Genomic DNA, 25,493 nt, shown 5'->3' with positions numbered 1-25,493 from the left:
TGGTGCATTAGATATTTTTAAGAGATTATATGAATGCAAGACGAGTAGCTAAGGAATTAGAAATTATTACAAAAGGATTGAATAGGAATTTGCCAGCTATACCACCAACCTTGACTAGAGAGGAAAGAATTCAGGTAGTAAATAAGGTGTTAAACAAATATAGGATTTTATATCAGAACATCATACCAAATTTTTGACATAAAAAAGTTGTAAATGCATAATTACTCAAAATTTTAAGCGTTTTCTGATGCAAGAAAAAAAATTAATTGCTTCAGTAGTTTTAAAAATAATCTTTGAAAAACATAACTTACTCATTGCTGCAAAATTTTTTGATAAAATTAGATATCAACAGGTATTCACTTGAAATAATAAATTTTCTAAAGCAAAGAGCAAGAATGTGTATAGCATGTTCTGGTAGAAAATCCTAGCAGTAATTTACATACATATAATCTATTTTATTTAAAATAATAAATGATAATTTATTTTAAATAATGGTAACGCAGATAGAACTTTGGCGAAAATATATTAGTTTTGAAAAATCTAACCCATTGAGATCTGAAGATACGGCGTTAGTTACAAGAAGAGTCATGTTTGCTACTGAACAATGCTTATTGGTTTTGACGCATCATCCAGCGGTATGGCACCAAGCCGCCCAATTTTTAGATCAAAGTGCAAAACTTTTGACAGAAAAAGGAGTGAGTACTAAATTATATTTACAATGTATGTATGTATGTATGTATGTATATAAAACTTTCAAAATGAAGTATAGATACGAAAAAGTCGAAAAATAGAATTAAAACAAACTTAGTGCAGGAGGAGGAAAATTTAAAAAATGTTTTATCATAATTGAATACATGTGACATCAATATTTCATTTTTAATAGAAATCCTCTGCATTTTTGCATAAAGCGGTCATATTTATTTGATAATAAAAATAGACGATGTGCCTAATTAGCGACCATTTACAAATTTCAAAAGATTATTTGTTGAATCTCTAGTTATGTCGTTCATCTATTCCGCATTCTTTCGTATTCAAAAAGTTTTCTTTCTTTCTTTAGATTGAGAAATTTAAGTTAAACAACTACATCTTGTTATTTAATTGTACTGACATCCATAGGTACATAACAGTAATGAGGCGTAACATTTTGAGAAAGAAAGCACAAAAAGCAATATATTTGTAGCGAGTAAGTGAAGAATAATCTTTTGTGACGTCCTAGTCTGCTTTGAGGCAAGAGTATTGTAACTGAGGTGGTTTCAGATAATGGCTTCTTACACCATTACAGTCTTGTTTGAAATTCACTTTGTCATTTAACGGCGTTTTCACAGTGAGAGAACAGAATTTCGTTCTGTAATGGGTTTGTATGCCCCAAAGTATAAATCGCTTAATTGCAATAACCAATAGCAATCAACTTTTCCAAATTAAAGAGACTAAAGTGATTTTTTTTTCTAAAAATATTGGAACAAGATCCAAGCCTTCAAGAACAGCTTTAATAGATTGTTGAAACGAGATAAAGGCAATCCGATCATGCAGCCAAGCATGACATATTGTAGCCCGCCCATATCCCATTTAAATCACTTACACCTCTTGACACCAACAGCACGTCATCAAAACAGAATATGCAGGGTGATTCAGTAAAGAGCACAAAATTATATATTTATTATATATTATTGTTTAGCGTATCAAAATTGGATAAAATTTTTGTTGGGAACTAGTTGTCAAAACTCAACGGTTTCTAAGATACAGGGATTTTAACGAATTTTCACGAAATTTTTAATTGCCCAAGCGTTTTTGCTTATAATTTCCTTTCTGAAAAAGATGAAGGCTTTAAATGAACAGTTTCTAAAAGGGCTAGTAAAGAGATTGAAAGCAAAATATTTGATTTTGTATTTTATGTACTAATAGAATACGATGTCTTCAAACTTTGAAAAAACACCCATTTTTGCCATTTTATATTTTTCTAATTTCGAATTGCCCATTTTGCGCAAGTGATATTTCACCTAACAATATCCAATGAAGAAACCAGTAATAGCACGAGCCAGCATCGCAAGCAGCTCTGAGAAGAACTTCCTGAAGCAAGATATTAGAATGTTGCTATATATTTCATATAGCAACATTATGCATGTATTCCAGTAAATTTCCAAAAAAATGTCTCGTAGATCAGAAATGTATTATCATTCGTGCATAATAGTAACGCATATTAAATAAGAGACTAACATAATTCTCAAATTTAAGGGTTAATTGTGTAAGTTAAGAAGAATAACTATATTAAAAAGCGCGGATTTTACCGTAATATTGCTGCATTTACAGAAATTTGGAAAAGCTTGCAGTTTCGGAAATGCAAGAGGTTAAAAATTCAAATTTTACAAATTTCGAGGGGCGATAGCTTGAAAGTTAGTGGAGATGGAAAAAAATTGTCTTTGAAGGAAATGAGCTATTTATTAGTGTCAAAAAGCTGCCAAAACTTCAGGCTCCTGCAACTTGAGGTCTAGTAGAAAAATGATATAAAAAAAAGCGGATTTTAGATAAGGGTAAATTTTAACGGTAATTTTTTTCTTTTAAAGTTCAAATATGGTATGCCGCGCCACAAAAAGCTCAACATTACTTTTCTCTCTCTCTCGCTGCTGCCATTATCCTTTATAGGATGTAAGCGAATCGTATGTTGTAAAGTAATATTGCATATTATGTTCGCGAATTCGTTCCTATCTGCAGTTGTCATAATTAGTTCTTCTGTTGTTCTACTGCCAGTCAAGTTTTTAATGTTTCGGAGCCATGACATCTGTTTCCTCCCTACACCTATTCGTTGACTATTAATCGAAGAAATTCATACTTCGCTCCTCGTATCACATGATCGAAAAATGCCGTCTTTCTTGTTTTTATAATATGTAGAAGCTTTCTTTCCGTTTGTAACTTATTTAACACTTCGAAATTGGTTATACGGACCGTTTATGGAATACGGAGTATTCTTCTATATATTCACATTTCTAGAGCTTCAATTTTATTCATGTGCGCCACTTTCAACGTCCGTGCTTTATACCGTACAACATCGTGGACCAAACAAAGCAGTTTACAAATGTCAGGCGAAGCCTCAAAACTTATATTTCTACTACTACTTTTCTGCGTTTATAGAATTTAAAAAATGTTTGTGGTTTCGTTTCGTTACAATAGTCAAAATATTGCGTTGTTGGGGGGCTGTAACTTTTAGAGGGGAGAGGTAATTTTCTTGTACGGAAATAAATTTCACCGAGTTTCACAGAGTGAAACTAATAAGCACTTTTTTTCAAAAATTTTTTGGAAAAGTTTTAAAAAAGGAGTAGAGTTAAATTTTTTTTTATGGTTTGTTCCATTCATAATTTTAAAAATCATTTTCTAGCGGAAAAACTTAATTTTTATGTCTGAATTTAAAGCTACATAATTTTTTAGTGTGAGTAAACTATTTAGGTAATTATAGTTGAATCGAAAAAACTATCAAATATTTACAAACTAAAATTTTAGTTTGTAAATATTTGATAGTTTTTATCAACAATTTTTTATTTAGCTTTGATTACTGTATCCGTCCAAGTTATTTTTTGGTCCTTATTTTGTTTTTTTTCTTTAATTGTGTAGTTTAAGACAGTTAACAAAATATGCATCTTCCAGTATATTCGAGTCTATAATGTTTTAAATTATTTAGTTCTTTAATTGTTCTGTGTCATTATACTTCCATGCTAGAGCAGTGCAATGACAAAATGTAATAATAATAACTTAAGAGACTTTCAGTATCTTTGATTTCAGCCTTTTGGTCATCATTATATAAAATCTGATATATGATAAATTCATTTCGCTCCTACAAAAAATTTCTTAGTCACTATTTGATTTCTAAGACAGATAGTTGATCACATATATATTGCAGTAGTCCTATATATATCGCATGCGTATACATATCCACATACATCTTTAAGTGGACATCAGACTCCGAAATTCACAATTTACTAATACATACATACGTTGTATTGGAAATTGTATACTTTTTGTATACTTTTTGTTAAGAAATATATTCTTACATTAGGTATTTTTGAATAAATTAGAAATGTTCATGATCATTTGAGCTCTTTGAAAAAGTGAAAGTGATTAAATACTAAATATTTACAGCAATTATTTTATTTCGTTTAAAAAACAAAATTAAATTTCATGTTCTTATAAATTAGTTACAAGTGACAAATTTTCCAGGTAAAACAAAACTAGTTGAATAGTTCAAAAATAATTGAATCACTTTTTTTATTGACTATATGACATATTTATATAAAAAAATAAAATTTTGAATGCATTTTTGTTAAAGTCAGTAATATTTGATGAGAAAACCTATAAATTTTATCATACAAATGTACCTATGTATTCACCTAAATTACACAAAATTTTTTTTATTATTGATTAAATTACATCCTTATTTAAATTGTTAAAATTTTAACATCAATAGATAATTGATTAAATTATACTTGCCGCAGGCAACAGCATACAATTTAAAGCTCTTACAAATTAAAAATACTTCGTTGGTGTCGAATCGCTTTTTCCTAATGCTTGTATCCATTTGTCCCTGATGACCTCGTTCTTTGGCAAAGTTCCCCTTTTCTCGTAGACCATTACATCTGCTTCCTTCGACTCAACACTTTTGGCGCATTTCTATTTATATGAAGGTAATCAAATATACTATTATATTTTTTTTAAGTATGATTACAATAAAAACTTTAAAAAGAACACAAAATATTAGCAATTTATTAAGTGATTTTTTCTTTTTAAATAAATTTTAGTAAGTATTTTGTTTTTCAAAATCCACCTTTGTTTCATTCCAAATATTGCGAACAAAAGAATAAAAAATCTGATGTGGTCAGCACATAACCGACCGCAATGTGTATTGTCTATTTAAGTGAAAATGTTACAGAATATTATAAAAATGCGTGTTAAATACTTCTTTTCAATTTTTAGGGCATTATAAGCTTATAGTTAACATATCTAGAAAAATGTATATTGGGCTCTTAGTAGACTTTCGTTTTGTGATACCCAAATTCAGTACTAACCAAAACTCAAATATCAAATTTCAAGAAATTCCATCAATTCATTTCGTAGATATGGTAAAAAATGTAAAATCGGCTCGCAGACCAGTTTTCGAGCCCTGATCTTTTCAAGAAATTTATATGTTCATTGTTTTAATACGAACTATTAAAATATTAAATTTCAATGAAATCGGTTAATTATTTCTCTTCATATACGCAAAAACATATATTCGGCCCGTAGTAAACGTCTAGTTGCTGACGCCTGATTTCTTTCAAAAGTTAGGAGGTTTCGCGGACGATCGAGCAAGTTTTATATATGAAATTTCAAGTAAATGTGTTGAATATTTTCTTCAAAATGATCAAAAATGTAAAGCAGGCCCGTTAAAAAGTGCAGTTTCCTAGGCGTGATATATCCCAAAAGTTGATCAATCTGCGCCATAATTAAAATAAACTTACATATAAAATTTTATCAAAATTGGTTCAGCCAAACTCAAACACACGCGTGCACACATAGACCGACAGGCTGCTAAGAATAGTTTATTTACACTTCTCTACTATGGAGAAGTACATTCCCGCCGAAAACTCGATATGCACCTACCTATTGTGTACACAATTATAAATCTTCATTTTATTTAATAACACAAAAAATTAATATAATTATTAACTAAATATTAGTTAAAATAAAATTTTAAACAGCAAATAAATTATTTTACCGCTCAGCGCCACTGCCTTCCCGTACGAAATTTATGTATGGACTAAAGAAATGTTATAGTCTCATTATATATATGTAGCTACTTCTCAGGTGGCAAAAAGTACGGGTACTTCTAGAAGGGCTAGAGACATGTGACAAAAGGCATTAGATAGAGTTTTGCCTCTAGGGTCCCAGAAAAATCTGACATTGCAACTTTTTATCCCCGAAATGGCCCTATTTTAAGATTTTCTGAAAAAATTTTTGTATAACAAAAGCACCTTTCTCTTTTACTCTTCATATTACTAGAAACGCAAACCAACAAATAAAATAATACTTTTTATTATTAGCAACACAAACCGAGAACGAGAAATAAATAATATTCGAAAATATAATGATCTCACATATATTTTAAGTTCGAAAAATCGAAATAAACTTAAATAAATGTCAGGTTAATAGACATCAGATGTTTTGTGGCAACTGAATATTAATACTTCATTTGTTATTGCTTTGAATATTATGTTTCGTCAGCAAGCTTCAAAAAAATATATATACACAATTTATGTACGTATGTATCTACCTAAAATTTTATTTTTATTGTTCGAGCGAAAAACTGTAAAATGCTAAATTCTAATCCATTCATATGTACATACACATATTTGAATAAAATTATTATTTTGTTTTTGCCTAAACCTTTTCTTTATTTAAAAAATTTAATCCTATATGTTAACCCACAGTTTTAAAAAAACAGGTATCCATTCATAATTATGTATGTTTGTATTTATAATTTTATATCTAATTGTTCCTACAGAAAATTTCAAAATTTTCAATTCTAATACGTTCATATGTTGAAATATCTTCAATTTTAAAATTCGTCGTTTCAACAAAGTTTTTGACTAAACCTTTTCTTGATTTGAAAAATTAATTTTTGTATGTTTACCCCATGATTTAATAATTATGCGTTTAAAATTTATTTCTATATAGAAAACCACAGTTTTGAATATTATTCAATTCATATAGAAAGCTTAACAAGTAAAAACGTTTCAGTCGGTATAAACCGATTGAATTATACCCTGCACCTTTCGTTATTGTGTAGCAATTACACGAACCCGTGAAGTCATTCTGTAGAAACTTCACGGATATGTCTGACCTATAATTGGATATCCGACTGCCAAGTTTCATGAATCTGACTTTATAATTTTTCCAAATATTTAAAATTGGCTTTAGGAGTTGTATGGCAAGTACCTGAACCTGTCAAGCAATTCCACCAAAACTTCATATATCTGGTCTACAATCGGACACACAACTGCCAAGTTTCATGAATCTGACTTTATTATTTTTCCAAATATTAAGAATAAGCTTTTAGGCTTGTATGGTATCTACTCGAACCTGTCAAGCAATTCCACCAAAACTTCAGAAATATATCTGACCTGTAACTCGACATACAAGTGCCAAGTTTCATGAATCTGACTTTATTATTTTTCCAAATATTTAAAATAAGCTTTTGGAGTTGTATGGCAAGTACCCAAACTTGTCAAGCAATTCCACTAAAACCTCATAAATATATCTAATCTACAATCGGACACACAACTGCCAAGTTTCATGAATCTGACTTTATTATTTTTCCAAATATTAAGAATAAGCTTTTAGACTTGTATGGAGCTACTCGAACCTGCCAAGCAATCCCACCAAAACTTTAGAAATATGTCTGACCTATAATTGGACACACGACTGCCAAGCTTCATGAATCTGACTTTATTATTTTTCCAAATATTTAAAATAAGCTTTTGGGCTTGTATGGGAGCCACTCGAACCTGTCAAGCGATTCCACCAAAACTTTAGAAATATCTTTGACCTATAATTGGATACACGACTGCCAAGTTTCATGAATCTGACTTGATTATTCTTCCAAATATTTAAAATTAGCTTCTGGAGTTGTATGGCAGGCACCCGAACCTGTCAAGCAATTCTTCTAAAACTTCAGAAATATATTTGACCTATAATTGGACACATGATTGCCAAGTTTCATGAATCTCACTTTATTATTTTTCCGAATATAAAAAATTTGCTATTGGAGTTGTGTGGCAGCCACCCGAACCGGTGCAGCTATACCATTATAATTTTTAGAGCATGTGTAGAATATAATTGGACACATGTATACAAAATTTTATATTTATAGCTTTATTAGTTTTCGAAATATTTAAAATAAACTCTTTGAGTTGTATGGCAGCTACCCGAACCCGTTGTCCGAATTAGTCCAATAACAATAGGGTTCGTCCTTGGCACAAAAGAAAAAACTTGTGAAAGTTTGGTGTCGATAGCATTATTCGTTTTTGAGTTATCGTGCGATCGGACGGACGGACGGACGGACGGGCGGACATGTCTAAATCGACGCAGAATTTTACGCTGAGCAAGAATATATATATATGTCCATACTGCAGATGACTCCTTCAAGTAGTTACAAACTCCATACCAAAGTTAATATACCCTTCACGAAGTGCAGGGTATAAAAAAAATTACTCAGGAAGCTTTAAAAAAATATACATACATATTTAAGTACTTAAAATTTTTGTGAATTTTTCCAATCTATTATAACAATATTTTTTTGGAAATTTTCTTTAAGCTTTTATAATAATATTTATTTGTTATATAATAAAAAAAATAAAACAAAAAATTTAAATAAAATAAAAAAAAAATTTTTAAAGTAATCCAAAAAAAGAAAAATACGACAAAATCCAGGCAAGCATTTAGTTATGCATTCTTTTCGCGATCTGTTGCACTATGTATTAGAAAGCAAAACATAAGTTTACATTAAACTTCTTGACAATATATTTTTAGTGTAAAATTTTATAAGAAAATGTTATTCTATTGCATTAAACTTTTTACAAGTAGGGTATTTACAAAAAAATATTTGGAATGGAAACTCGATGATATAAATTTGTAAGGGTGAAGCTTTTTAAATTTCATTAAAAAAAGATAAAATTATCAATAAAAAAAGTTCATCTGGCAAATCGCATTTTTCAGGGTTCGAACCTGGAACTTTTTGCATAGAAATCGTATGCTCTACGTATTACCCTATATACGTTAGTATTGGTGTTAACTCATTCTACAGTCACGCGTTTTATTCGCAAGTATTATAAATTCCAAATACATACGTGCATGAATATTAGTAGCAAGTTATTTCATGCGTATACAGTAATTTATCGCTTAAAGTGCTTATTGTAAAAGGTATTTTACGATTTTAAGCGACATAACTCAAAGCGAGGTTCTAAAATAAATTACTAAAAGATATTAGATCTCAAAGAAACTAATTATTTGTTTAATTATGTACTTTTTCGTTATTAGTTTTAAGAGATTTCCTTATTTTAAGTTTTATCTTATAAAATATTAGGAAAAATACATATTTATATGTATATTATGGCTGTGTTTTTGAAGAAGAAAAAAGTAAACTCAAAATGCATCACACACAGAATGGAACACAATTTCAAAACTACAGGCATAATACTTGCAAGGCTTGCAATGCAAGCACACACGACTAGTTTTTTTGGAAACCTTCTTTAATGTCTTTATATCTAACAAGTCCCAATACTCAATTTTTTTTACGAAATATTACGAATTTTTGAATTCGTTCCTGTTTTTTTCTTTAAATGCCTCTGATCGTGTCATATTTCTTATTATTTTTTTCTTTTTTTTACGTAAAAAAGAGTTTAAGATTTTAAAAATCTTAGGATATTATACACATTTTTTAAAGAGCTTCCCATTTAAATTCTATTGCATGAAAAAGAAAGAAAGGTAGGAGGAAAGAAAAAATCAAAAATTTTTTCAAATTCATATTTCAGTATTGTTTCAAATGAGGAAGGATGTATGATTTTTATGTACATTTTTAGCACTTTTCCAAAAATTTTTTGAAAAAAGTGCTTATTAGTTTCACTCTGTCCGTCCATCAGTCCGTCCGTCAGTCCAGCCGTTTGTCCGTCCGTGGACACTTTTTTTGGTTACAAAACTTTTACACCCTTGAAGATAAAAAGTTAAAATTTAATACGTACATAGATCTTTACTAGAAACTTCTTTCCGTAGAACAAAATTTTTACCTATCTCCCCTCCCTCTAGAAGTTATACCTCCCAAAAACCATAAAAATGGCCTTTTTTAACTATTTGTTGCAATGAAACCATAAGCATTTTTGAAATTTTGCAAACGCAGAAAGGCAGTGGCTTGCTTTCTCTAGCGCGGTATAGTTAAACTTTAGAAGAACAAAATGGCCGTTCAAATTTACAGTTATCTAAAGTCCTTTTCCAAATTTTTGACGTCGTTTTTCTTCTAGACCCCAGCCTGTAGAAGCTTGAAATTTTAGGAGGTTTTAGACAGTAACAAATAGTTCATTTTGTTAGAAGAAAATTTTTTTCCATCTCCACTCCCTCTCAAGTTATCGCCTCTTAAAATTTGTAAAATTTGAATTTTTGGCACCTTATATTTCCGAAACCGCAAGTTGTTTCAAATTTCTATAAACGCAAAAAGCTAACGTTAAATTCCATGACATTAAAAAATATAATTATTTTTCTTTACTCACACAATTAAACCTTAAAATCGAGCTTTATGTTAACCCCACTTTATATTAATTTTTGCTTTATTTCAAAGACTGCATATATGCATCATCCTAAATATATGCAATCCTAGAAATAGTTTTGTATATGAATGAAAATAAATTTAATAGTGTGATAGGTATACATAGAATGTATTTAAAAGCAGAATTTTCACTTGTTGAAGGGAAAAGTGCTACAATACAAACCATTTGTTTGACCCAACTTTATTTATTTCCCATTAAGGTAAGTTGAGTAGTGTCGGATAACAAAAATGTTAATAGAAGTAATATAGGTTGACACATTTCAACAATTTGAATCATCTCATTTACCGTTATTTATACGTTACTTATAAAATTGTTTCAAATAATTTCAATTAGTTTTTGAGTTACTAAAAATAAAAATAATATATGTGTCTACTTCCAATCAATTTTTTGTTACATAATTATTTTAAAACTAGTTCAAACATGTTATATTGAGTGCTTAATAATTAATTTTTGCTCTTGTTTCATGTTTTAATAGCAGGTAAACAAGAGTAATCTATTAATAAAATGGTCCTGGCTGTGTATGAATCTTAATAGTAAATGCAAGCGGACAAAAATTTACATGAGTACCTACCACCTGTCATTAAACATTTGGAAATTTTGAGTCATTTGCTGAGATACTATTCATTTCAAAAATAAAAAATATATTGAAATCCGGTCATAAAAATATAGGATTTCTTCCAAAATAGGATCTTTTCCTAAACCTTTTAAATATTTTTTGCTCAGGTAATATATAAAGTTTTGAAAATTTTTAGAATAAATAAAAATAGAGACAAAATTTGTATACAAAATATGTATTGTAAAATTATTATTATTAAAATATTTAATTGTATTTTAGATATTATTTTCTAATTCCCTTTTCAAATTTTTTTTTTACTATGTACTCATGTCAATATTTAATAATTATCCTTTCATTAATTATATTTTCAACTTAACACTCAAGTTACTTCCCATATCTTTAGTTAACTTACCTAAAAAGCTGTTCACTTATAAATAATAATCTGCTTTCAGTACCATATTAAACCTTGAAGGCGAAGGTTGTGCTTGTTGTTTTTCCGCTTTTTATATTAATATTATATTCCGCTTTTTATATTAATATTAATATGCTTAATTGATTTTTTAAATATATTTTTGGAATTTTACCTGCTTTGTAATAAGTGTGAATTCATTTTAATACTTCTTCTCAAAGAATAGTTACTTCGATTTAAAAAAACCCATATAAAAGAAGGTCGTGCTTTCAAGTTTCTCTCTTAGCATTGGGACTTCTTAGAATTAAAGACATTACCTTATTCTATAAACACAAATACAAAAATATTAACATGACTTATAGGCGTTTATGGTGCAGGTAATGTCTTTATATCTAACAAGTCCCAATACTCAATTTTTTTTACGAAATATTACGAATTGTTGCCTTTGTTTCTGTGTTTTTCTTTAAATGCCACTGATCGTGTCATATTTCTTATTATTTTTTTCTTTTTTTTACGTAAAAAAGAGTTTAAGATTTTAAAAATCTTAGGATATTATACACATTTTTTAAAGAGCTTCCCATTTAAATTCTATTGCATGAAAAAGAAAGAAAGGTAGGAGGAAAGAAAAAATTAAAAATTTTTTCAAATTCATATTTCAGTATTGTTTCAAATGAGGAAGGATGGTTCTCCCCGGTTAAATGCACCACGCTTAATTGATTTTCCCCTTTTATTGAACGAAAAACTAAGGCAACTTTAAATCCCTATTAAAATATACATGAATAACATCGTTTAATTGAGTCCCGTTTAATTGAACAACTCGCTTAAATGAATCTCTTTTTTTGGTATTACCTTATAAAAACTGTGAAAAATTCCCCTGTTTATTGACCTGATAATTTGTTTTTATTTTTGATATGAAATATTTATTTTTAATTTTTGTTATGTTATGTGATATAAAAATATTATGGTTTACATATTTTGAATTTGAATTCACAGTTACATTACTTAGATGGATTTAAAATGATGAAAAATTTAAGTTTTAAAATTTTGAAATAAAGAAAAATTTAAGTTTTTAAATTTTGAAATAAAAAAAAATTTAAGTTTTAGTATTTCATTAGTGTATCCCCTATTTTAAATATAGCTTTTTACCTAGGATATTTTGATAAGTATATGTAATAGGATATGCTTCCTATTGTTTTTATTAATTTTATGCAGTAGCAGGATCAAATTCGTTTTTGCGCCTGATCTTCAATAGCGAGTACATATTCGTTTTCATGCGTAAACGATTCAGTTAAAAAAATTCGTTTTATTGCACCAATTGTTCAATTAAACGGGATTTTTTTAATTGATTTACCCGCTTAATTGATACAAAAAGTGTGCAACTTTTCTCGGTTCAATTAACCGGGGAGAACTGTATGATTTTTATGTACATTTTTAGCACTTTTCCAAAAATTTTTTGAAAAAAGTGCTTATTAGTTTCACTCTGTCCGTCCATCAGTCCGTCCGTCAGTCCAGCCGTTTGTCCGTCCGTGGACACTTTTTTTGGTTACAAAACTTTTACACCCTTGAAGATAAAAAGTTAAAATTTAATACGTACATAGATCTTTACTAGAAACTTCTTTCCGTAGAACAAAATTTTTACCTATCTCCCCTCCCTCTAGAAGTTATACCTCCCAAAAACCATAAAAATGGCCTTTTTTAACTATTTGTTGCAATGAAACCATAAGCATTTTTGAAATTTTGCAAACGCAGAAGGCAGTGGCTTGCTTTCTCTAGCGCGGTATAGTTAAACTTTAGAAGAATAAAATGGCCGTTCAAATTTACAGTTATCTAAAGTCCTTTTCCAAATTTTTGACGTCGTTTTTCTTCTAGACCCCAGCCTGTAGAAGCTTGAAATTTTAGGAGGTTTTAGACAGTAACAAATAGTTCATTTTGTTAGAAGAAAATTTTTTTCCATCTCCACTCCCTCTCAAGTTATCGCCTCTTAAAATTTGTAAAATTTGAATTTTTGGCACCTTATATTTCCGAAACCGCAAGTTGTTTCAAATTTCTATAAACGCAAAAAGCTAACGTTAAATTCCATGACATTAAAAAATATAATTATTTTTCTTTACTCACACAATTAAACCTTAAAATCGAGCTTTATGTTAACCCCACTTTATATTAATTTTTGCTTTATTTCAAAGACTGCATATATGCATCATCCTAAATATATGCAATCCTAGAAATAGTTTTGTATATGAATGAAAATAAATTTAATAGTGTGATAGGTATACATAGAATGTATTTAAAAGCAGAATTTTCACTTGTTGAAGGGAAAAGTGCTACAATACAAACCATTTGTTTGACCCAACTTTATTTATTTCCCATTAAGGTAAGTTGAGTAGTGTCGGATAACAAAAATGTTAATAGAAGTAATATAGGTTGACACATTTCAACAATTTGAATCATCTCATTTACCGTTATTTATACGTTACTTATAAAATTGTTTCAAATAATTTCAATTAGTTTTTGAGTTACTAAAAATAAAAATAATATATGTGTCTACTTCCAATCAATTTTTTGTTACATAATTATTTTAAAACTAGTTCAAACATGTTATATTGAGTGCTAAATAATTAATTTTTGCTCTTGTTTCATGTTTTAATAGCAGGTAAACAAGAGTAATCTATTAATAAAATGGTCCTGGCTGTGTATGAATCTTAATAGTAAATGCAAGCGGACAAAAATTTACATGAGTACCTACCACCTGTCATTAAACATTTGGAACTTTTGAGTCATTTGCTGAGATGCTATTCATTTCAAAAATAAAAAATATATTGAAATCCGGTCATAAAAATATAGGATTTCTTCCAAAATAGGATCTTTTCCTAAACCTTTTAAATATTTTTTGCTCAGGTAATATATAAAGTTTTGAAAATTTTTAGAATAAATAAAAATAGAGGCAAAATTTGTATACAAAATATGTATTGTAAAATTATTATTATTAAAATATTTAATTGTATTTTAGATATTATTTTCTAATTCCCTTTTCAAATTTTTTTTTACTATGTACTCATGTCAATATTTAATAATTATCCTTTCATTAATTATATTTTCAACTTAACACTCAAGTTACTTCCCATATCTTTAGTTAACTTACCTAAAAAGCTGTTCACTTAGAAATAATAATCTGCTTTCAGTACCATATAAAACCTTGAAGGCGAAGGTTGTGCTTGTTGTTTTTCCGCTTTTTATATTAATATTAATATGCTTAATTGATTTTTTAAATATATTTTTGGAATTTTACCTGCTTTGTAATAAGTGTGAATTCATTTTAATACTTCTTCTCAAAGAATAGTTACTTCGATTTAAAAAAAACCCATATAAAAGAAGGTCGTGCTTTCAAGTTTCTCTCTTAGCATTGGGACTTCTTAGAATTAAAAACATTACCTTATTCTATAAACACAAATACAAAAATATTAACATGACTTATAGGCGTTTATGGTGCAGGTAATGTCTTTATATCTAACAAGTCCCAATACTCAATTTTTTTCTTTAAATGCCACTGATCGTGTCATATTTCTTATTTTTTTTTTCTTTTCTTTATGTAAAAATGAATTTATTTCAAAAAAAATCTTAGGATATTATACACATGTTTTAAAAAGCTCCCATTTAAATTGGAGGTAAAATTTAGAGGTAAAATTTAGAAGTATATATATATGTTATATATATACAAATATATACCATCATTTTTTACCTTATAGTAGAACACGCAGATCCTTTCAAACTCGTTTTATTTTGTATTCCGATAGCTTGCAGTTAATCCGAATTGCATTTGCCACTGCATTATTGGTTAGATTTTTATTAAGCTTTATTAATTGTATCTTTATTAATTGTTTGCAATGGGATAGGTTACTCATCTTTTACTTTTGCTTAAAGATGTCTTTGGTGTAAAAAATATGAAGAATATTGTTAGAATTTTGAAATGAGAACTTGATAATACAATTGAACTGAACTTTAAGCTCGATATAAATTTCATGTAAAATATGTAGAAATGATTTTAGGCAAACTGTTAAGCAATCTTATTTATATTAGAAAAGGCGCTGCAGCTTGTAGCGTATGCTTACTGTTTCTATAAAATGCTTTCAGAAATATATGATTTTTATTATATGTGAAATTAAAAGCATGAAAAGAAAGTATATGCATACCGTTTTCAAAATTTGTATTTAGAGCTTAGACATAACCTCAATATTGTTATTTTAAAACAGCTTTGCAATATCAAAATTAATTCTTTGATATTTCTAAGACTGAAATAAATGCAATATCGGAAATCAAGTCTATATAAAAATTACTATGAAAAATAATATATATATAAATATTTGTCAATTATGTGACTTAAAAATGCAATAAAGCCAAAAAATATATTTTTTTTCAACTCCTTATCCTTTAATATGTTACTTATATTGCAATTACTTAGTTTTTTACTTTCAAATATTAGCAAATGACATTACTCGAAAATAAAGTTTATTGCGGAAATTACATAAGGTAATGTCTTTATATCTAACAAGTCCCAATGCTCAGAGAGAAACTTGAAAGCACACCTTATTTTATATGGCCTTTTTTAAATCGAAGTGGCTATTTTTTGAGAAGAAATATTAAAATAAATTCACACTTATTATAAAGCAGGTAAAATTTAGAACATATATTTGAAAAATCAAAAAAATATATTAATATTTTCATTGATAATTATTTTAAAATTTAAAAAAAAACGGAAAAACAACAAACACAACCTTCGCCTTCAACGTTTTATTTGTTACTGAAAGCATTTCATTATTTTTAAGTGAACAGCTTTTTTTTCTCATAGGGTAAGTTAACGCAGGATATGGGAAGTACCTGTGGTGTCAAGTTGAAAATATAATTAATGAAAGATAATTCTTAAATATTGATATAAATACATAGTAAAGAAAAAATTTGAAGAGGGAATTAGAAAATAATATCTAAAATACAATCAAATATTATTTGTTAAATACAAATTTTATATAAACTTCAAAATTTTACCTCTGTTTTTATTTGAAAAAATATTAAAAACTTACTATCATTTATATCAATTACCTAAGAAAAAAAAATATTTAAAATGTTTGGAAAAAACAATCATATATTTTTATGACCGGATTTGAATATTTTTCTATTTTTGAAATAAATGGTATTTTACCAAATGACTCGAAAATTCCGACTGTAAAATAACAGGTATTTTAAAATTTTTGTTCAGGTATTTTAAAATTCTTTCCGTTTAGAATTAAGATAGGTCATACATACACATGCAGGGACATTTTATAAATAGATTGCTCTTGTTTACCTGCTAATAAAATATGAAAAAAAGCACAACAAAATTTTTGAAGCACTCAATATAACATGTTTGAAATAGTTTTAAAATAATTATTTAAAAAAAAATTTATTGGAAGTAGGTACGTACATATTTACTTTTAATAATTTAAAAACTAACTGAAATTATTTGAAACAATTTTATAAGTAACGTATGAATAATCGAAATGAGATAATTCAAATTGTTGAAATGTGTCAACCTATATTACTTTTAATAACATTTTTGTTAGCCGACACTACTCAACTTACCTTATTGGGAAATACAAAATGTGCATAAAAAATCATACATCCTTCCTCATTAACATTTGAAACCATACTGAAATATGAATTTGAATTTTTTTTTCATTTTTTCTTTCCTCCTACCTTTCTTTCTTTTTCGTGCAATAGAATTTAAATGGGAAGCTTTTTAAAAAATGTGTATAATATCCTGAGATTTTTTAAAATATTAATCTCTTTTTTACGTAAAAAAAAAGAAAAAAATAATAAAAACGAGAAAAAAATAGAGTTGACCTTGTCAACTCTGTGATACCCGTACGAATTTGTTATCCTATGTGCGAATAACTAATGTGCCATAACTAACTATGGGGCAGACTATGACTTTAAGTTGCCGTATTACCATATTAATTTATGCAAAATTTCAGTACTATATGTTATTCAAAATACTGGTTGTGCCAAACTACTATTGATGTTGTATGGCAGCTACCAGAAAGAGCCAAGAAATTTTAGCGAATTTTATCAGGCACATCGGCCCTACTAATATATTCACTTGTGTGAAATCTCAATATCACAGCTTTTATAGTTTCTGAGATATAGTCAAATAACTTTTGAAGTTGTATGGCAGGTACCAGAAGGAGCCAAGTAATTTCAACGACTTTTATGAGACACATTGGCCTTACTAATATATTCGTTTGTGTGAAATTTCAATACCATAGCTTTAATAGTTTCTCAAATATAGTCAAATAACTTTTGAAGTTGTATGGCAGGTACCAGAAGGAGCCAAGTAATTTCAACGACTTTTACGAGACACATCGGCCCTACTAATATATTCACTTGTGTGTAATCTCAATATCACAGCTTTTATAGTTTCTGAGATATAGCCAAATAACTTTTGAAGTTGTATGGCAGCTACCAGAAGGAGCCAAGTAATTTCAACGACTTTTATGTGACACATTGGCCCTACAAATATATTCGTTTGTGTGAAATTTCAATACCATAACTTTTATAGTTTCTGAGATATAGCCAAATAAATTTTGAAGTTGTATGGCAGCTACCCGAACCGGTACCCCGATCATGTCCAATTTAAATAGGGTTCTGGCACTTACTACAATAAGTCATTTGTGAAAATTTGGTGAACTTAGCTCAATTAGTTTTTGAGTTATCGTTCGGACGGACGGACGGACGGACGGACGGACAGACAAAGCTAAATCAACTCAGAATTTGACGCTGATCAAAAACATACACTTGAGTCTATATCTAACACCGTTATTTCTTAGCGTTACAAACGGTAAGGCAAATTTAGTATACCCTTCGAACATACGTTCGTACGGGTATAAATATAACACGATCAGTGGCATTTAAAGAAAAAACCAACAACGAGGCCAAAAATTCGTAACATTTCGTAAACAAAATTGAGTATTGGGACTTGTTAGATATAAAGACATTACATAAGGTATTACGAGAAGAGTAACCGGTGACTTTTTACTAAGAGCATAACTATTTACATAATGAGAAAACATATAAATTATTTATTATAATTATATAAATAATAAATATATAAATTATTTTGATCTTATTATTTTGATTTTTTGTTTATCTCGTAATTGATATTAACTGTTTAAATTTTACTTTTTGCATGCACATAAAATTCTTGTTAGCCTCTATTTCTCAAAATAGATGGAAATTTTCGTGAAACTTCGACACAAGATTTAACGTAACGAAACTTTTTTCATATTTAGTTTCAGGAGAAGCCAGAAATTTATTTACAATTAACAGTTGATTGACAAATACTTTTGAGATATTTAGAAAATTATGCCTCGTTTATATTTTTTTATATTATTCGTTTATATTATTTTTACTTCTATTTTTCTTTTTTTTGGAAAGGATGTCCAAGCTGCCCGAATTTTTGCAGATGAAGCAGCTAATATTTTAGAAAGGGCGATCAGTGGGGTTTTAAGCAGGAATGCGTTATTATATTTTGCTTATGCTGATTTTGAAGAGGGTCGTCTAAAATATGACAAAGTTCATCAAATGTACAACAAATTTCTATCGATATTAGACATTGATCCTACATTAGTAAATATAAAATTATAATATTTCACGAACACATTTTTAAAGAATTCCTTTAATTTAAGGCATATGTGCAATATATGAAGTTTGCTAGAAGAGCTGAAGGTATAAAGTCCGCAAGAGCTATATTTAAAAAAGCAAGGGAGGACATTCGATCACGTTACCATGTTTTTGTTGCAGCTGCGTTAATGGTAAATATAATATTATATATGAAGATCGTAGAATCGAATATATATATAATTGCAAAATTAAAAAAAAAACTGTAATACGGTCATATTTCCCTTGTGAAAATATACATATTCCTGTCATAAACTGTTGCTAAACTCATTTCTTTCATTAAAAAAGAACAGATTAAACAAGTAAAAACATTTCAGTCTGTCTAAATCAACTGAATTGTACCTTGTACTTAGGAGAGTCTGTATGAGGCCTTGTTTTGGAAATATTTAGAATTAGCTTTTACGGTTGTATGTCAGTTACTCGAATCTGTCAATAAAATATAAAAACTTTGATAAAAATTTTGAGAATATATCTGGACTATAATTTGACACGCGTCTATCAAATTTCATTCATTATTATTTTTCTCAATATTTGAAATTAGCTTTAGGTGTTGTGTGGCAGCTACCAGAACAATTCAAACCATTTCATAAAAACTTCGAGAATATTTCAGCTAATCCAGCTTTATTATATTTTATTATTATAAAATTAGGTTTTGATGTTTTATGGCAACTACCCGAACCAGTGCAGCATTCATTGAAGTCGCTAGAGCACGTGTAAAATAAAATTGGACACACGTATACAAAATTTCATATTTATGTCTTTATTAGCTCTTCAGATATTTAAAATAAACTCTTTATGTTGTATGTCATCTACCCGAACACGTTGTCCCAATTGGTATATTAAGAATAGGGTCCGTTTTTGACACAAAAGAAGCTGGTCGTTTGTGAAAATTTGGTCGTATTTGCTTCATTCGTTTTTAAGTTATCATGCGATCGGGCTGATGTACGGACATGTCTAAATCAACGCAGAATGTTACGCTGAACAAAATTATATACACATGTCCGTATCGGAAACGACTCCTTTAAGTGGTTGCAAATTCCATACCAAAGTTATTGTACCCTTCACGAAGGTGCAGGATTTGAAAATCATAGTGAAATCAAAATCTTACATTTGTCTACAAATAAATATATCAAAACCTTTATTTGTAATACAAAATTTTTTTTTGTAAAAAATCTCCCATGTTTGGCTTTTTGCTGTAGTATTAGCAACCGTAAAATGTTGATTTGAAATACATTATTTGGAGATTTAAAGTTTGACATACATTTTTATCCTGAAACAGTATTAATTGGACAACTCAAATATTTGTGATTGAAGTAAAATTATACTTTATTTTAAACTAAAATTTTTGATAATTAGAAAAATTTCGATACTTTTATGTTTATAGTAAAGTGATTGGAATAAAATGGAATAACTGGATGAATTGTGCAACATTAAAATTAACTCATAACTTAATTGTTTATGAAATTGGAAACTAAATAAACCGTACATCAATACTTAATTTTACTGAGTTTTTAATGTTCTAATAAAAAAAGATACAGAAAGACTTAGCTTAGCAAAAAATAATTTGAACAAACAAACTCAGAAAGAAATAATTTCAATATTAATCAACTTTAGGTAAATTATATTTCTTTATTACAAGGCTTTGATAACTTTACAATATTATCATTTACAAATGCATCCAAAGTAAAATAATAAATAAAAATAAAGATAGATATTTAACATAAATGAAAAAAAACTAGGGCAGGCTCGTCATCTATTAAGTGAAATTGAATGACGCAAGAAGCTGGTTCGTGGTTATTTACGATATCATGCGCAAACTCTATGCTCCTCCTACGAGCGACGTAGGATTAAAAAAGCATGAAACAAAACAAAAATCGCGATTAGTATAAGAATGTGTTTAATATAATTGAATTCCTTGCACTAACCGAAGAATTAAATCTTGAACTTGAACTAAATGAAATCAAAATGAACTTTGTTCTATTTGCGTGCAAGCGTAACGATCTTTCTTAAACATCCCAATGAATTTCTACAAAAATACAAATCTTCAATTTTTAATTAAAATTTTGATAACTTTAGTCCAATAAATTAGATAATTTATTAGCAAGCAGAATTCAAATATTAAATTTTAAGAAATTATGTTAATTAGTTCCTTAGATGTGATAAGAAAGGTAAAATCGTGTAACATACGAACAAGAACCACTATTTGCAATTTTAGTTGCAATAAAATTTATTACTACTTGCATATACATATTTGCAACAAAACTCCACATTTGCATTCTTGAATTACGTATTTTGTTCAAAATGTCTTTTTTCTTTACAAAAAGGCTTGAGTTCATTTTTTTTTCACGAGTACAAATAATATAATTTGAAATATGAATGCTGAATTACTCGCAACGCTTTTTTTCTATTTTACTCAAAACTCATTAATCTGCAAATTTTAGCTGTACAATCCTCATATTCACTAAGAGCCGAGCTATAATATAATATTTCTGTTTTGGGAATTTTTGCTTCTCAATATAAAGTAACAACATTTTTTAGTGCTTTGGGATAAAACTTAAGATGGTTTGCCGTTCTTTTGGCAGAAGTGAAATATGTATTTCAATTTGAATGTAGGTTCTTTCTGATTGTTGAATTATAGGAAATCAAACGTTTCAAATTAAGCTTTTGGTATACTTTCTGATTTTGCAAAGAACATAGCCAACTGAGGTCATGTCACGTCAAGTAACGTAACATCTCTAGTTTCGACAGCTTCGAAGTCGTTATGGATACTTATCAGACAGAGTTTTTTCAGGCTGAGACAGAACTTTTATATTAGTTCCGACTTACTCTTCATTGCTTTCCTATTATATTATACTGCATTTTTAATAATTCAGTTCTGTTTTTATTCAGTACAATAATTCAGTACTAAATGTTTCCTTATATTTGACCACAAAGTGTTTGAAAATACAGTACTATTTTTGCAGTTTGTTTTATATAATTTTTGCAGTTTGTTTTCATTTTTAACATATACGCGCAACGACTTAGTTTTGATTTTACTTTAGGTCGGATTTATAGGATTTTAAAATAAGTTTTTTTCAAATTTTTTTGTTACTTTAGCATAAAATTTAATTTTATATTTCAGTGAACTGCAACTAATAAAATATTTGATTCTCTGGTTTCACTTTTGAAATTTTAAAAAACATATTATGACAATCTCAGAGCTTTTACAAATAAACAAACTTTTTTTTTTATGCCAATGTCAAATTTGTAGTTTTTGCAGCTGCGTCTTTTTGTTAGAAATGCAAAATATCTACTTGCCTGAGTTTTTTTTGCTAATAATTTCCCTTTCGAAAAATATAGACGCTTTAAGCAAATAGTTTCTGAAAGGGCTAGTAGAGTTAGGGTATTAGAGAAAAGGCTTAACGGCAATATTTTACTTGATTTTGTATTTTATGTACTCTCGGAATACTAAGCGTTTTTACTTTAAGAAAACCGAACTTTTCTTTTTTTTGTTGTAGCTTTCTTTAAAGGGATAATCTCGTACGAAAGTTTTTGAAATTTTAAAAATTTTTTTTACAGAATTTTGCCCAGATAGTTAAGCTTCAATTTGAGTTTTTAAATGTTAAAAAGTCCGTAATGGTAAATAAAATATAGCGCAAAAACAATTTCTATGCCATTACTTTAATAGGCCTTAATAAAATGTATAAACTCAAAAAATCATCAAAATTTTTGATTTTTATTAGTTTTAAGTGCTATTATTGTAAAAATAATAATATTAGTGTAGGCACAATACTTTTAATTGAACAGCTCACGTTGTATTAGTAATTTAGAAATGTTATCAGTATAATCTGTAAATCAGTTAGCGGAGCGTCCGCCTAGAAAGCGGTAGGCTCGAGTTCTATTCGAGGAGAAAAATTTTACCTTTAACTCTTTTCTTTGATTACGATTCAATTGAGTTAGCAAATAAAAAGTTTTTAGTCGGTCTAAATCAACTGAATTATACCCTGTGCCCTGAAAATCTAAGCATAAATTTTTTTCAAACATTTAGAATTAAATCTCACGGTTGTATGACATTTGCTCAAAAGTGTCCCACTATTAAACAAAAACTCCACGGATATGTCTGAACTGTAATTTGACTGACAAGTCTTCTGAATTTAACATTATTATTTTTTATACCCGTACGAACGTATGTTCGAAGGGTATCCTCAATTTGCCTCACCGTTTGTAACGCTAAGAAATAACGGTCCTAGATATAGACTCAAGTGTATGTTTTTGATCAGCGTCAAATTCTGACTTTGTCTGTCCGTCCGTCCGTCCCAACGATAACTCAAAAACTAATTGAGCTAAGTTCACCAAATTTTCACATATGATTTATTGTAATAAGTGCCAGAACACTATTTAAATTGGGCATCATCTGGGTACCGGTTCGGGTAGCTGCCATACAACCTCAAAAGTTATTTGCCTATATTTCAGAAACTGTTAAAGCTATGATATTGAAATTTCACACAAGCGAATAAATTAGTAGGGCCAATGTGTCTCATAAAAGTAGTTGAAATTACTTGGCTCCTTCTGGTACATGCCATACAACTTAAAAAATTATTTGGCTATATCTCAGAAACTATAAAAGCTATGGTATTGAAATTTCACACAAGCAAATATATTAATAAGGCCAATGTGCTAGATAAAATTCGTTAAAATTTCTTGGCTCTTTCTGGTAGCATTATACTTCAATAGTAGTTTGGCACACACTGTATTTTGAAAAACACATAGTACTGCAATTTTGGAATGTGGTAGTAATAACATGGTAATTCGGCAACTTAAAGTCCTAGTCTGTTCTATACTCAGTTATAGCATATTTATCAATTTTGTTTTCCTTATTTTTTCGTCGAATATTTAAGCTTTGAAGTATTTAAAATAATCTTCTTAATCTTTAAAAATATCTATTAAGTTCTGAAGTATTCAAAATAATCTTTTCGCTAATCTGCCATATAAGCGAATATATTAGCAGGGCCGATGTGTTTAATGAAATTCGTTAAAATTGTTTGGCTCTTTCTAGGAGCTGTCATACAACTTCAATAGGAGTTCGGCACACACAGTATTTTGAAAAACACAGTACTGGAATTTTGCATAAATTAACATGGCAATACGGCAACTTGAAGTCATAGTCTGTCCCATAGTCAGTTATTGCATAATGTGTGCAAATAACAGGATAACAAATTCGTACGGGTATCACAGAGTTGACAAGGTCAACTATATTTTTTCTCGTTTAATTATTTGTTGCAGTGGAGCCATAAGCATTTTTCAAATTTTGCAAACGCAGAAAGGCAGTGGCTTGCTTCTCATATCGTGGCATACTATAGTTATACTTAAAAATAACGAAATGGCCGTTCAAATTTCCCGTTATCTAAAATCCGTTTCTTTTTTTTAATTTTTAATGTAGTTTTTCTTCTAGATCCCAGGTAGTGGGAGTATGAAGTATTAGTAGTTTTTAAGCACTAAAAAATAGTTCATTTCGTTAGAAGAAATTTTTTTTCCATCTTCATTCACTCTCAAGCTATCGCCTCTTGAAATTTGTAAAATTTTAATTTTTGGCGCCTTATATTTCCGACACCGCAAGCTTTTTCAAATTTCTATAAACGGAGAAAGCTAACTCTAATTCATAACATCAAGAAATATAACTATTTTTCTTAACTCACGCAATTAAACTTTAAAATCGAGCATTATGTTAACTCCTCTTTAAATTAATTTTTGTTTTATTTCAAAAACTGAATAAACTGGTCATCCTAAATATATGCAATCCTAGAAATAGTTTCGTATATGAATGAAAATAATTTTAATAGTGCGGTAGGTATACATAGATTGTTTTTCAAAGCAGTATTTTCTCTTGTTGAAGGGAAAAGTGCTAAAATACAAAGCATTGGTTTTACCCAACTTTATTTATATCAGTTTCAATCGCTTTATCGATTTCAGTGAATATTTCTAGCCTGCCTTTGATATCTAGCCTGCACCTCAATACTAAGGTTTTTGTTTCCTATAACATCACGATTGAAGCTTACCTAATCTGTGGTTTTGTTGATTAAAGTGGACCCACTCCGTTTGTTAGCTATTTTCTCACTAAGGGTTAATATGACAGCATTAACCCTTAGTGAGAAAGTAGTAAGGGACAATATGACTGATCAAAAACTCAAAAAATTTACCAAAATCCTTTTATATATAAAAAGTCATTAACATCCGGGACTTTTGTTGGCATCAGTAGACCAATAATTCGGACTGCTAGTTGAATGATAGGAACATCCCGGTATGGGCATGTATATATAGGGTGATTCAGTTAAGATACAATATTATATAATATTGTTTAAGGCATCAAAAATTGGTAAAATTTGTGCTTGGAAATAAAAGGTGTCCCAAAATTCACGCAAGAAGTAATTTTGATAATTAAAAATTGTAAATTTTTTATTGATTTGTATAGTATACAGTATAGGGTTATGTAAGAATAGCATAGCGG

At 28.8% G+C, this 25,493-nt stretch overlaps 1 protein-coding gene across 3 annotated transcripts in view; it reads left to right on the top strand.

Annotated features, from left to right (window-relative positions):
- LOC129616462 (protein suppressor of forked) overlaps positions 1–25,493 on the top strand; it is a 74,276-nt gene that overhangs the window by 964 nt on the left and 47,819 nt on the right. For 2 of the 3 annotated variants that reach the window (XM_055532099.1, XM_055532100.1), the window contains exons 4-7: positions 23–134; positions 504–695; positions 18,767–18,958; positions 19,018–19,143. In XM_055532099.1, the coding sequence (XP_055388074.1) occupies positions 23–134; positions 504–695; positions 18,767–18,958; positions 19,018–19,143 (622 nt within the window). The remainder of the gene's footprint in view (positions 1–22; positions 135–503; positions 696–18,766; positions 18,959–19,017; positions 19,144–25,493) is intronic. The other variant, XM_055532101.1, reaches the window with a different exon arrangement.

The sequence above is a fragment of the Condylostylus longicornis genome, unplaced genomic scaffold, assembly GCF_029603195.1.
Source record: "Condylostylus longicornis isolate FDR11 unplaced genomic scaffold, ASM2960319v2 ptg000214l, whole genome shotgun sequence".
Taxonomy (NCBI): Eukaryota; Metazoa; Arthropoda; class Insecta; order Diptera; family Dolichopodidae; genus Condylostylus; species Condylostylus longicornis.
The sequence above is the reverse complement of the archived record's forward strand: the minus strand, read 5'-3'. Positions and strand labels throughout refer to the sequence as shown.